Here is a 14,629-nt window from a genome sequence, read left to right as displayed (position 1 = left end):
CCGTGGACACAGATCAGTACCTCTCAGAACCAGCCTCACCTGCATGGACTGTCTACACTGCTCACTGTCTTAGTAAAGCAGCCAGCATCATTAAAAACCTTACCCACCCCAGACACTCTCTCTTCTCCCCTCTCCCATTGGGCAAAAGATACAAAAGCCTAAAAGCACGTCCCACCAGGCTCGGGGACAGCCTGTTATCAGACTGTAGAATCCACCTCTCATACGATAAGATGGACTCCTGACCTCACAATCAACCTCAATATGACTTCGCAATTTATTGTTTTCCTGCACTGCACTCTCTCTGTAAATGTAACAATTCATTCTGTTTTCCCTTGTTCTACCCTCAGGCACTGTGTAATGATCTGATCTGTTTGAACTGTATGCAAAACAAAATTCTCTCTGTATTTCCGTACATGTGACAATAACAAACCAATACTAATACATCAGTACCGACACATCGATACACCAACACACACTCCAACCCCATTGCACCAACACAATTCTCGTCATCAATTACCACCATTGGTGGACCGTTGCAGTCTCAGCGATGTGTACAGGATCCCGGGATCAGGCAAAGCTCGGTTGTACTGGATCCACAGAATACCTGATGGACCAGCCTTGGCAAACCCACTGACATCAGCACACTCATCTCATCGAAACCAAGCCACTGTCTCCTGCAGAGACTGGAATGATTTGTCAGTGTGATTCACACACCCCCAAGGGCAAAAGGAGGGGTTACAGCAGGGAAGGCCTGGAGGCCTGTTTCTCACCTGTCTCCGCAGTGATGTGCTTGGCGCGTTCTCCTCAAACTTGGCCAGTAACTGGCTCGCCATTGACTTGACCTTGTTGTGGTTGACCACATCCTTTGCTGCACTCCGGTCACTCTTGCGATCTGCAGCCTGGTTGGAGAGACCATAAGACCATAAGGCAAAGGAGCAGAATTAGCCCACAGTCAGCCCATTGAGTTTGCTACACCATTAGATCGCGGTCGGTTTATTCTCCCTCTCAACCCCAGTCTCCTGCCTTCTCCCGGTAACCTTGCCACCCTGACTGATCAAGAGCCTATCAACCTCCGCTTTAAGTATACCCATTGATTTGGCCTTCACAGCTGTTTGTGACAATGAATTCCACTGATTTATCACCCTCTGACTAAAGAACTTCCTCCTCATATCTTTTCCATAGGGACATCGTTCTATTCTGGGCTGTATCTTCTGGCCCTAAAGTCCCTCATTATAGGAAATATCCTCTCCAAATCCACTCAATCTGGGCTTTTCAACTTTCAATATGAAGATTTCAGCATGGAACCTGGTGGGCCAAAGGCTTGTCTCCATGCTGTAAGACTTGATAAGATCCTCACCCATGTTCACAAATACTTCCAGTCTGACAACTCTCCAAAGTTATTTGCTTTCCGGTTACAAAGTCATAGAATACTTCCATCCAGAAACAGACTCTTTGGCCCTTCTAGTCTGCACTGATCTGGTCTTCTGCCTCGTCCCATCTACCCTCATGGAACCATAGCCATCCACACCCCCTCCCATCTATGTACCTACCCAAACTTCTCTTAAATGTTGCATTCAAACCTGCATCCACTGGCAACTTGTTCAAAACTCTTACCCCGCTCTGAATGAAGTAGTTTTCCTAAGGTTCCACTGAAATATTTCACCTTTCACTTCAAACTTATGACCTCTAGTTCTAATTTAATACAACCCCACTTGCATTTACTATATCTATACCCCTCATGAATTTGTATACGATCTCCCCTCATTCTCCTGTGTTCCAGGGTATAACCAGTCTTCGACACACTAGGGAGTGTCTTTGTTACTATTTAATTATTTATGGTGCAACTGTAACGAAAACCAATTTCCCCCGGGATCAATAAAGTATGACTATGACTATGACTATGACTAACCTATTCAATCTTTCCCCATAACTCAGCTCCTCAAGTCCCAGCAATGTTTTCTCTGCAGTCTTGCAAGTTTATTGATATCTCTCCTGTAGGTGGGTGACCAGAATGGCTCGCAATACCCTAATTTCAGCCGCAACAACATCTTGCACAGCTTCTCTACCTAACACTCCCCACACCCACCTCCCTCCCAAGAAGGTTGGGAAGGAACGTGGTAGCCTCACTTAGCCCGGCCCCATTCCAGCTGAGGGTGTCGGAGCTCGGAGTTCAATTCCGCCGCTGAGGAGTGAGGAGTTTGCATGTTGTCGCCGTTGGGCTCTGTAAGAATTGACTTGGCAAGCGCACGAGGGGTGAATGGGGATGGTGGCTCTCATGTATTGAACTAGACGGAGAAAGTAAAGTTCTTTAAATGAAAGGAAAACTTGTCTTTGTTATTTGAGTGTTAACACATGGGTTTCCTCCATGTGCTCCGGTTTCCTCCCACAATCCAATGACGTATCAGTTGTTAGGTTAAATGGCCATTGTAAATTATCCTGTAACTAGGCTAGGGTTAAATTGATGAATTGCCAGGCGGCACGGCTCGTTGGGCTGGAAGAGCCTGTTCCGTGATGGATGGAAGGATGGACAGATGGATAGATAGATATCAGGGGTGGAGTCCACCCTATCCAGAGTGGGCCAGAGATTGTGCAGTGATGGAGTGTCTGCCCCCCTCCTGACACAACTGTAGAGACATTGCCTCACTCACCTCCTGCCAGTCCGTGACAGCCTTCTTCCGCCGCTTGCTCACTCCATCTTTATCCTCACTTTTCTTTTCCTGTGGTCAAGAAGTGAAGCAAAGCATCAAACCATGGCTCCCACACAGATCAGACGTCTGCAAGGACCTTCCCCAAAACGTGGCACCCACACAGGATCAGACATCTGCAAGGACCTTCCCCAAAACATGGCACCCACACAGGATCAGACGTCTGCAAGGACCTTCCCCAAAATGTGGCACCCATACAGATCAGACGTCTGCAAGGACCTTCCCCGAAACGTGGCACCCACACAGATCGAACGTCTGCAAGGACCTTCCCCAAAACGTGGCACCCATACAGATCGAACGTCTGCAAGGACCTTCCCCAAACGTGGCACCCATACAGATCGAACGTCTGCAAGGACCTTCCCCAAAACGTGGCACCCACACAGACCGGACGTCTGCAAGGACCTTCCCCGAAACGTGGCACCCACACAGATCGAACGTCTGCAAGGACCTTCCCCAAAACGTGGCACCCATACAGATCGAACGTCTGCAAGGACCTTCCCCAAAACGTGGCACCCACACAGGATCAGACGTCTCCCCTCCCAAGATCTTCTCTTCCTCACTACCTAGCCAGACGCAGGAACGTTATCCTGGACGTGAAGAGTTGCAGAAGGAAACACTCAGTCCGTGGGTTTGTGATAGCTCTCTGTTAGGTGAGCCATACCACAGTGAGCCCATTGGCATCAGATCAATGCCAAACTAGTAATTTGCCTGGTCCCATCGACCTGCACCGACCATAAACCTTCACACCCTCCATCCACGTATTTAACAAAAACTTCTCTTAAGTGTTGAAATCAAACACCCACCACTTCTGCTAGCAGCTCGTTCCACACTCTCACCACCCTCTGAGTGAAGAAGTTCCCCCTCATGTTCCTCTTAAATATTTCCCCTTTCACCTTTAACCCACGACCTCCAGTTATAGTCTCACCCAACCTCAGTGGAAAAAGCCTGCTTACATTTACCCAATATATATCCCTCATAATTGTCTCCCTCTATCAAATCTTCCTTCATTCTCGTTTGCTCTCGGGTATTCCTATGTACTGCACTGTACTGCTGCCACAAAACCATACATTTCATCAGTGACAATAAACCTGATTCTCATTCATTGTACAACGAGATCCAGGAGTTTGTTTCCCCTTCTCTGTCATCGAAACACTGAATGAGCCTCCAGAAGGCATTTGACAGGTAGCAAAGCCATCCGTAAGACCATAACCTTCCCATCTTCAAGAAACAGAGTCTCAAAAAGGAGACAACCATCATTCAATACCCATTCGGGATATGCCCTCTTCTTGTTAGAGCTATTGGAGAGCTGGTACAGGAGTCTGAAGACCCACATTCAACGATTATGGAACAGTTGCTTTCCTCCACCAGCAGATTTCTGAATCATCCGTAAACCCATGAATATCCCAGGATGTGCCCTCTTCTCATCGCTACCATCAGGGAGAAGCTACAGGAGCCTGAAGACACACACTCGATGCTTCTTCCCCTCTTCCAACAGATTTCTGAATGGACAAGGAACCCATGTACCCCACCTCACTATTTTCTGTTTCTCTCATTTTGTACTACTTATTTAATTTAACTTTCTATATGTATTTCTTATTGTAATTTATAGCTTCTATTTTTACATATTGCAAAGTACTGCTGCCACAAAACAACACATTTCACAACGTATGCCAGTGATACTTAACCTGATCCTGATGTTAACTCGTTATTCCACTACTGCACAATTTATTTATTTTTGCAACTTTTAGTAATTTATTTTTACGATTTGCTGCAAAACGACTACTGGGGCCACGGGAGCGAAGCGATTAGCATGATGCTACCACAGCTCGGGGCATCGGAGCTCAGAGTTCAGAGTTCAATTCCAGCATCCTGTGTAAGTGAGTCTTTGCGTTCCTTCCCGTATGTCTGGGAGTTTCCTCCAGGTGCCCTGGTTTTCTCCCACTGTCCAAAGACATACCAGTTAACAGATTGTTACTTGTCCTGTGACTAGGCTGGGTTAAATTGGTGGGTTGTTGGGCATCGCGGCTCAAAAGGCCTGTTCCACGCCGTATCTCGTAATATATAAATAAATAAATTTCTGATTGTAACCATGCGCACCTTTGGTGTCCGTTTCCTTGGTAACAGGTTGATAACGTTACAGAGGGAATTTGATTGTCTGGATGTCAGTGATGAAACGTCATTACTTCCTTCCTTCCTGTGCTGGAACACAGCTGCTGGCAAAAGACAAACACGTTTCACTCAACGTAGCTGGGAGAGTTTCCCGTGTTACAGAGTCAGGAGCAGCTACTTTTCCATCATAACACTCTCTCGGTCCTGCAGCCTGCAGGGATTCAACATGACAGCACCAGGCAGTAGGTTAATGATAGGGGTCCGTGGCATAAAAAAAGGTTGGGAGCCTCTGCTCTATTTTGAGCCTGTGCCCTCTGGTCCTAGACTCTCCTACTATTGGAAAAGTCCACAATATCTGGACCATTCAATATTCAATAGGTTTCAATGAGATGCCCCTTCATTCTTCTAAACTCCAGCAAGTACAGGCGCAGAGCCATCAAACACTCCTCGTATATTTACCCTTCTATTCCCGGGATCATTCTTGTGAACTTCCTCTGGACCCTCTCAATGCTAGCACATCTTTCCTCAGATATGGAGTGCAAAGCTGCTCACAATATTCAGCTGTCTGTAAGGAGTTTGTACGTTCTCCCCTTGACCAAGTGGGTTTGCTCTGGGTGCTCCAGTTTCCTCCCACAGTCCAAAGACATACAGGTTAGGTTTAGTAAGTTGAGGGTATGCTGTGTTGGCACCGATGCAAGGTGTCCTCAACACATCCTCGGCTACGATGGTCACTGACACAAATGATGTAATTCACTCTATGTTTCGATGTTTTGAGGTACATAAAACAACTAAAGCTAATGTTTAAATGTTGTACACACAAGAGATTCTGCAGGTGCTGGAAATCCAGGGCAACACACACAAAATGCTGGAGGAATTCAGCAGGTCAGTCAGCATCTATGGAAGTGAATAAACAGTTGTTGTTTCAGGCCAAGACCCTGAATCAGGACTGGAAGGGGAGGGGACAGAACCAGACTGTGAATGTGGGGAGGAGGAGGAGTACAAATTAGCGGGGGACAGGCGAATCCAGATGAGGGGAAGGTGGGTGGAGGGGAAAGAGGACAAGTTAGCAGGAGAGAGGTGAATCCAGGTGAGGGGGAAGGGGAAGGTGGGTGGAGGGGAAAGAGGACAAGTTAGCAGGGGGGTTAATTGTCTGGAAATGAATCCCACTCACAGGGGGTGGATGTGGTGTTCCCTCGGAAGTGTTCATAGAACTTGGAGAGGTACATGACCATACCGAGCTTGTCAGGCTCACTGACAGAGGCCATCTCTTTCCCTGTGGTGACCGGAGAGATACCAAACTCCCGCTCCGCAATGTCAAAGGCCAGCTGGTTGTTCTTGGCTGCATCTTCCTCGTTCAGGGAGTCAAAGTCACTGGAAGGACAAAAGTAGAGGTTCCCATTAGCAGGGCAGTTCTTGCCATCACAGTTATAGAATCATTGACCACTACCGCACAGAAACAGGCCCTTCAGCTGATTTAGTCTGCCCCATCCCATCAATCACACCTGGACCACTGCCCTCCATACCTTGGGCATCACAGTGCTGTAGAGGTTAGTGCAACACTATTACAGCTCAGGGCTTTGGAGTTCAGAGTTCAATTCCAACATCCTCTGTAAACAAGTGTGAGCGTGTGGGTTTCCTCCGGGCGCTCTGGTTTCCTCCCACAGTCCAAAGACATATCAGTTAGTCGGTTAATTCATCATTGTAAATTTTCCTGTGACTAGGCAACGGTTAAATTGGTGGGTTGCTCTGCAGCGCAGCTCAAAAGGCTAGAAGGGCCTGGTCCGTGCTGTATCTCTAATTACGTAAATACCCCTCCCATCCATGTACTCATCCAAGCCTTACTTAATGTTGAAATCGATCATGCACCCGCCACTTGTTTTCGTAGCTCATTCCACACTCTCACCACCCTCTGAGTGAAGAAGTTCCCCCTCAGCTTCCTCTTAAACATTTCACCCTTCCTCTTAACCCATGACCTCTGGTTGTAGTCTCACCCAACCTCAGTGGAAAAAGCCTGCTTGCATTTACCTGATCTACACCCCTGATAATTTTGCCCAAGTTACAAGCCGAGGTCTCAGGAGCAACAAGCTCTCACGCACTGAGTTATCCCAATTGGGTTGTCACTCCTGACTGTAGGGGAGGTGCATTGAGTGTGGCAAATATAGAGCATGGAACAGTATAAAATAGTACAGACCCTTCGGCCCACAATGTTGGGCCAACCTATACAGACCTACTCCATGGTCAATCTATGGTCCTCCTACATTGGCTATAATTGACCCAGTTTCAATTTCCACCGCTGTCCGTAAGGAGTTTGGACGTTCTCCCCATGACCGTGTGGGTTTCCTCCGGGTGCTCTGGTTTCCTCCCACATTCCAAAGACGTACCGGTTACGGTTGGTAAGATGTGGGCACTGGAAGATTGTTGACACTTGTGGGCTGCCCCCAGCACATCCTCGGATTGTGTTGGTCATCAGCGCTAATGATGTATTTCATTGTATGTTTCAAGTGTGACAAATAAAGCAAATCTGTTTGTCTTTATAAAACATGGTGTTCCAGGCTGATACATTGGGGACATTTGAGAGATTTGACAGGCACGCGGATGTAAGAAATACAGAGAGTTATAGGCTGTACAGGAGGGAAGGGACAGATTGATGGTGGAGTAGATTTACGTCGGTCTGCAGAACATTATGGGCCAAAGGGCCTGTACTAAAGCTAATCTCTTGACTGCCCTTCATAAGGTGAGGGTGAGCCACTTTGAACCCCTGCACTCTTTCTGATGGAGGTGCTTTTGGGGAGGAGATGGAGAGTTTATACCCAGGGCTGGGTAGGACTTGAGAGAAACCCTGGGTGGTGAGATTCCCCTACACTGTCCTACCCGGCGCTGGTACAGACAATGTTAAAAGTGTAGAGTACATGAGGTGCGGGCAGAAGTGGTGTATGATGGCGCACAGTGCCAGGCCACTGCGCCAGGAGCTGGTCAGATCGGTGATCTTCACGTTCTCGTAGCTCTCGGTCTGCTTCTGACACCACGTCAACAACCTATTGGGACGAATCTCCGAATCTGGAACAAAAAAGCAACAGGTGAGTGGTTTTCACCAACATATCCACTGATGTGTACACTAGGATTTCCACACAGAATCAACTTCACTCAGCCACAATGGTCCTCCCTCCAGCTGAACCCCTTCCCACAATGCATTGCTGTCAGTGAGACCATGGAACAGGTTGTGGGCTTCAGGAAAGGGAGATTGAGAGAACACACACCAGTCCTCATGGAGGGGTCAGTGGCAGAAAGGGTGAACAGCTTCAAGTTCCTGATTGTCAACTATCCTGGGCCCAAGATATTGATACAATTACAAAGGAGGTACACCAGTGGCTATATTTCAGTAGGAGTTTGAGGACATATGGTATGTCCTGTGGATGATGCAAGTGTAAGTAACGAAAGGCTGAAGAAGATGGAATTTGATAGGAATCTGCCCACCAACCCCCACCTCACAGTTCAGGAACAGTCACTACCCCTCAACCATCAGGCTCTTGAACCAGAGGGGATAACTTCACTCACCCCTTCACTGAACTCTTCCCACAACCTATGGACTCACTTTCAAGGACTCTTCATCTCATGTTCTCCATATTTATTGCCTATTCATTTATTATTAGTATTTTGTTTGCGTTTTGTTTGTAATTCTTTGTTTTACTGTGAATGCCTGCAAGAAAGTACATCACAGGGCTGTATATGGTGACATCTATGTGCCTTGAAAATAAATTTATCTTGAACTTTAGTGTGTTTAGATTTCCAGCATCTGTGGTCTTTCAAGACTCTCTAAACAGTCCCCCATACTCATTCACGAACCCCCCGCCCCCACCCCGGGCTTGGCTGCTCTACTGAAGCGGAGGACAGAGACAGGAAGGTTGGAGAGGGAGAAGGGGCACAGGATAACCTGTCCCTGACTGTGGGTGTAACTCACCACGGCGGGAGACTTTGTCGGACTTCCGCAGGGAGTTGACTCTCTCGAGCGGACAGCTCTTCAGATCGGTGGTAATGTAGAGCTGGCGGACCTGGGTAGGAGAGAGGGGAAGGGCTCCGTTAATCCCTTGTAGCCCAGTCAGACCCGGTTAGCTAGTTCTAAATCAGATAGCTCTAAAGCAAAGTACACTGTGTAGTCAATACAGTTCAAGGAGCTTCCACATTAACTCAAAAAGAAACTGGACGACCATTGAGGGGAGGGGAGTTGTCAGTGCAGCGAGGGGACTGATTAGACATACACTCAAAGAGCTGGCACAGGCATGATAGATGAATGGCTTTCTAGTCTAGATTGTGGGGGAAGGTGGCGAGGAGAGATAGGTTGAAAGAATGACGGAGCAAGGCTCAAAGGGGCGATGACTTTTGGGCATTTATGTAGAATTCTCCACATTATTTCTATCTTCCTTCCTGAGGACAGATGTGCTGGTGTTGGGGAGCATCCAGAGGAGGTTTATGAGAATGAACACAGGACTGGAAGGGTTAGTGTATGAGGAACGTTTGATGGCTGTGGGCCTGAACCAACTGGGGTTTAGAAAAATGAGGTGGGATCACGTTGAAACCTATCAAATATTGAAAGGCCTAGATAGGGTGGATGTGGAGAAGATGTTTCCTGTAGTGGGGGAGTCTAGGACAAGAGGGCACAGCCTCAGAGTAGAGGGACGTCTCTTCAGAACAGAGATGAGGAGGAATTTTTTCACCCAGAGGGTGGTGAATCTGTGAAATTCATTGCCACAGGAGCCTGTGGAGGCCAAGTCTTTGGGTATATTTAAAGCAGAGGTTGGTATGTACTTGATTAGTCAGAGTGTCAAAGGTTTCAGGGGAAAAGGAAGGAGAATGAGGATGAAAGGGAAATGGATCAGCCATGATGGAATGGTGGAGCAGATGTGATGGGCCGAATGACCTAACTCTGCTCCTTATCTCTCTACGACCTCAAAGGTGCGATGAAATTGTCTCACCTGATGCAGCTGCACACAGTTGGAGTTGAGGGTGGGGTATCGTGAAGCAGGATCTATTGTGTACTGTTCAAAGTTCTTGCTGATGTTCTCTGGCGTAGTTTGAGGCAGCAATCGATAAATACTCTCCCTGGAAACGGGGGAAATCCAATCATTGTTAGTGTTTCTAATTTTCCCATCAAAGAGCAACAGAAGTCACGGCCTAGAAATCTTACCACTGCCTCTACATCCATGAGGCAAAATAAAGTCAGCATGCCCCTATCGACCCTGACCAATGCACCATAGACAGCATCCTCTGTGGATACATCACGGCTCGGTACAGAAACCGCTCTGCTCGAAGCTGCAGGGAGCTGAGGACACAGCTCAGAACATCACTCAATCCAGCCGCCCCTCCATGGACTCTGTCTACACTTCCCATCCTCAAATAATCAAAGACCACCCACCCTAGACATCCTCTCTTCCCCCTTCTCCCATCGAGCAGAAAATACTAAAGACCAAAAGCACATCCCACCAGGCTCAGGAACAGCTTCTACCACACTGTTGTAAGACTATTGAACGGCAAGATGGACTCAAATCTACCTCATTATGATCTTGTACTTTATCGTTCACAACTGCACTCTTTTGGCAGCTGTCACACTTTATTCTGCATTGCTATTGTTTTCCCTTGTTCTACCTCAATGCTCAGTGTAATGATCTGATCTGTATGAACAGTATGCAAGACAAGCTTTTCACCGTATCTCAGTACATGTGACAGTAATAAACAAATACCAATATTAATTCCAATACAAAGGTATAGCTGATTCAGGCCAGGAATGATCTACTCTGTTGAGACATCACTGCTGTAACACAGGATCTCAGTTGCCAGATGGTGAACACCAAGGCCAAGTCATAGAGAGATCCAGCACTTCAAAGTTTAAAGTACATTTATTATCAAGGTATGTGCACCTTGAAATGTGTCTTCTTGCAGTCAGCTAGAAAACAGACACAATAGAATCCACGAGAAAAACCCACAACACAAAGACCGTCAAATACCTAATGTGCAAAAAAAAAGAACAAATCGTGCAGACGATTAAAAAGTAAGCAAACCAAAACACAGACCACAAGATATCCCAGCAGAGTTTGCCCCATCAAATCTGGTTCGCCATTTCATCATGGCTGATCCATTTCCCTCTCAGTCCCAGTCTCCTGATTTCTCCCCGTATGAACCGCAGAGTTCCTGAAACTGTGTCCACCGCCTGGAGCCAGTTCAGCGCCATAGCCTGTCAAGGAACTCTATGGCTAAAGGCCATAGCCACAAAGGCAGGTCCCACCAAGTCAGAGAACAAGATCAGGAGGAATTTCTTTAGCCAGAGGGTAGTGAATCTGCTGAATTCATTGCCACCGACAGCTGTGGAGGCCAAGTCATTGGGTATATGTTGGGTATATTTAAAACAGAGGTTGATAGGATCTTGATTAGTCAGGGCATCAAAGGCTACAGGGAGAAGGCAGGAGAATGGGGATGAAAGGGATAATAAATCAGCCATGATGGAATGGTGGTACAGACTCGATGGGCCAAATGGCTGAATTCTGCTCCTGTGTCTCACGGAGCCCTTGCTGATATTCAATCACCCATTCAGCCTAATTCCTCCTTGTTCACCCAAAAACTACCCCCATATACTACCCTTCAACCAACACACAAGGGGCAATCTACAGGGGCCAATTAAACCACTGACCCGCATGATGTAGAGACGTGAGGGAAAAGTGGAGCTCCCGGGGACACGGCGGGGGGGGAATGCGCATACCCCACATAGAGAACACCAGACAACAGGACCAAACCCTCTGCTGGAGTGGATCATTGTCAGCTTACCAGGAGTGGAGGCAAGGGACCCATTCCCATCAGCAGGCTGTTCATAGACCTATTTCACTAACTTAATATCAAGGTTCACAAAGATCACAAAGTGGGTATAATGAAACCAACCCCCACTCTGTCTCAGTAAATAAAACACCCCACCCACCCCGGACATTCTCACTTCTCACCCTTACCTTTGGGCAGAAGATACAAAAGCCTGAAAGCACGACCTACAAGGCTTTACCCTGCTGCTATCGGACTATTAAACAGACCTCTTGTACACTGAAAGATGAACTCTTGATTTCCCAGTATTTAAATATTAGAAACATAGAAACATAGAAACATAGAAAATAGGTGCAGGAGTAGGCCATTCGGCCCTTCGAGCCTGCACCGCCATTTATTATGATCATGGCTGATCATCCAACTCAGAACCCAGCCTTCCCTCCATACCCCCTGACCCCTGTAGCCACAAGGGTCATATCTAACTTCCTTTTAAACATAGCTAATGAACTGGCCTCAACAGTTTGCTGTGGCAGAGAATTCCACAGATTCACCACTCTCTGTGTGAAGAAGTTTTTCCTAACCTCGGTCCTAAAAGGCTTCCCCTCTATCCTCAAACTGTGACCCCTCGTTCTAGACCTCCCCAACATCGGGAACAATCTTCCCGCATCTAGCCTGTCCAATCCCTTTAGGATCTTATACGTTTCAATCAGATCCCCCCTCAATCTTCTAAATTCCAACGAGTACAAGCCCAGTTCATCCAGTCTTTCTTCATATGAAAGACCTGCCATCCCAGGAATCAATCTGGTGAACCTTCTTTGTACTCCCTCTATGGCAAAGATGTCTTTCCTCAGATTAGGGGACCAAAACTGCACACAATACTCCAGGTGTGGTCTCACCAAGGCCTTGTACAACTGCAGTAGTACCTCCCTGCTCCTGTACTCGAATCCTCTCGCTATAAATGCCAGCATACCGTTCGCCTTTTTCACCGCCTGCTGTACCTGCATGCCCACTTTCAATGACTGGTGTATAATGACACCCAGGTCTCGTTGCACCTCCCCTTTTCCTAATCGGCCACCATTCAGATAATAATCTGTTTTCCTATTTTTGCCACCAAAGTGGATAACTTCACATTTATCCACATTAAATTGCATCTGCCATGAGTTTGCCCACTCACCCAACCTATCCAAGTCACCCTGCATCCTCTTAGCATCCTCCTCACTGCTAACACTGCCACCCAGCTTCGTGTCATCCGCAAACTTGGAGATGCTGCATTTAATTCCCTCATCCAAGTCATTAATATATATTGTAAACAACTGGGGTCCCAGCACTGAGCCTTGCGGTACCCCACTAGTCACCGCCTGCCATTCTGAAAAGGTCCCGTTTATTCCCACTCTTTGCTTCCTGTCTGCTAACCAATTCTCCACCCACACCAATACCTTACCCCCAATACCGTGTGCTTTAAGTTTGCACACTAATCTCCTGTGTGGGACCTTGTCAAAGCCTTTTGAAAATCCAAATATACCACATCCACTGGTTCTCCCCTATCCACTCTACTAGTTACATCCTCAAAAAATTCTATGAGATTCGTCAGACATGATTTTCCTTTCACAAATCCATGCTGACTTTATCCGATCATTTCACCGCTTTCCAAATGTGCTGTTATCACATCCTTGATAACTGACTCCAGCAGTTTCCCCACCACCGACGTTAGGCTAACCGGCCTATAATTCCCCGGTTTCTCTCTCCCTCCTTTTTTAAAAAGTGGGGTTACATTAGCCACCCTCCAATCCTCATTAGCTTTATAAAGATTGTGAAACATCAAAATGTACAGTGAAACACTGTGTTCTGGTTAATGATCAACACGTCTGTGAACCTTGCACTTTTTTTGTCTCCCACACTGCACTCTCTCTGTAACTGCAACACTATGTTCTACATACTGTTTCCTTTTTACCACCTTGATGGAAATCTCTATAGCAGGTAGTCAAAACTGCCCAACGCCTCACCGGCACCTGCCTGCCTGCCATCAGGGACACACAATATATACAGAAAGGTGCCGGAAAAGGGCCAGTAACATCATGAAGGATCCCACCCTCCCTACTAGTGGACTATTTGTCCCACTCCCATCAGGGAGGAGGTCACTTGGCATCCACACCAGGACCACCAGACTCAAAAACAGTTACTTTCCCCAAGCAGTAAGTCTGATCAACACCTCCATCCACTAACCCGCCCCTCCACATCCCCAACCACCACTACTTTATCATTTCCTGTCAGTCACCTTATGTACAGACACTCCTGTGCCTAGCATCACTTTATGGACAATCAATCTAGGTAAATAAGCTATCCTATGTATTTATGTTTATTGTGTTTTATTAAATTATTGTGCCTTTTATCATATTGTTTTTTTTGTGCGACATCAGATCTGGAGTAACAGTTATTTCATTCTCCTTTACACCAATGTACTGGAAATGACATTAAACAACCTTGAATCCTAAATCTCTTGGGCGTATGACATAATCTGTTTGGATGGCAGGCCTTGGAATCTGGCATAACAAACAATATGCCGCTGGAACTCAGCAGGTAAGGCAGCGTCTGCTGGAGCGGGGTCAGGAATGATCAAAACCCTGCGTCAGGACTGGGAGTGGAGGGCAGAGATGCCCAGCACAGAGGGAACACGGACAGCATTGCAGAAGTATTCTGAGGCGTGGATGGACTGAGAACAGTGGGAGTTCAAGATCAAGTTTATCATCACCTCGACTGTATACTTGCATACCAACAAACAAAACAATTGCTCCTCCAGCTCAAAGCAACACACACAAAACGCTGGTAGAAATGAACAGACATCCCATATTTCAGGTCATGATCATTCATCAGGACTCTTGGGCCTCCGGACCAAGGTGCCCAAAACACAAACATCCCACCCAGCAAAAACTCATTTCAGGGAGGTAGCACCATCAATTTGCAGGAGACTTCCGGGAGAGGTGGGATGTCTGCAATAGAGTAGCTCCTTAGCAGCTAGC

General features: G+C 47.0%; 1 protein-coding gene across 3 annotated transcripts in view; it reads right to left on the bottom strand.

The window, feature by feature from the left end:
* LOC134353555 (F-actin-monooxygenase MICAL2-like) overlaps positions 1-14,629 on the bottom strand; it is a 277,154-nt gene that overhangs the window by 132,730 nt on the left and 129,795 nt on the right. For all 3 annotated transcript variants that reach the window (XM_063061580.1, XM_063061581.1, XM_063061582.1), the window contains 7 exons: positions 9,785-9,911; positions 8,773-8,863; positions 7,724-7,871; positions 5,986-6,185; positions 4,803-4,918; positions 2,649-2,717; positions 771-899 (listed from right to left, as the gene is read on the bottom strand). In XM_063061580.1, coding sequence (XP_062917650.1) covers positions 771-899; positions 2,649-2,717; positions 4,803-4,918; positions 5,986-6,185; positions 7,724-7,871; positions 8,773-8,863; positions 9,785-9,911 — 880 coding nt within the window. The remainder of the gene's footprint in view (positions 1-770; positions 900-2,648; positions 2,718-4,802; positions 4,919-5,985; positions 6,186-7,723; positions 7,872-8,772; positions 8,864-9,784; positions 9,912-14,629) is intronic.

This window comes from Mobula hypostoma, chromosome 11 (assembly GCF_963921235.1).
Source record: "Mobula hypostoma chromosome 11, sMobHyp1.1, whole genome shotgun sequence".
Taxonomy (NCBI): Eukaryota; Metazoa; Chordata; class Chondrichthyes; order Myliobatiformes; family Myliobatidae; genus Mobula; species Mobula hypostoma.
The sequence above is the reverse complement of the archived record's forward strand: the minus strand, read 5'-3'. Positions and strand labels throughout refer to the sequence as shown.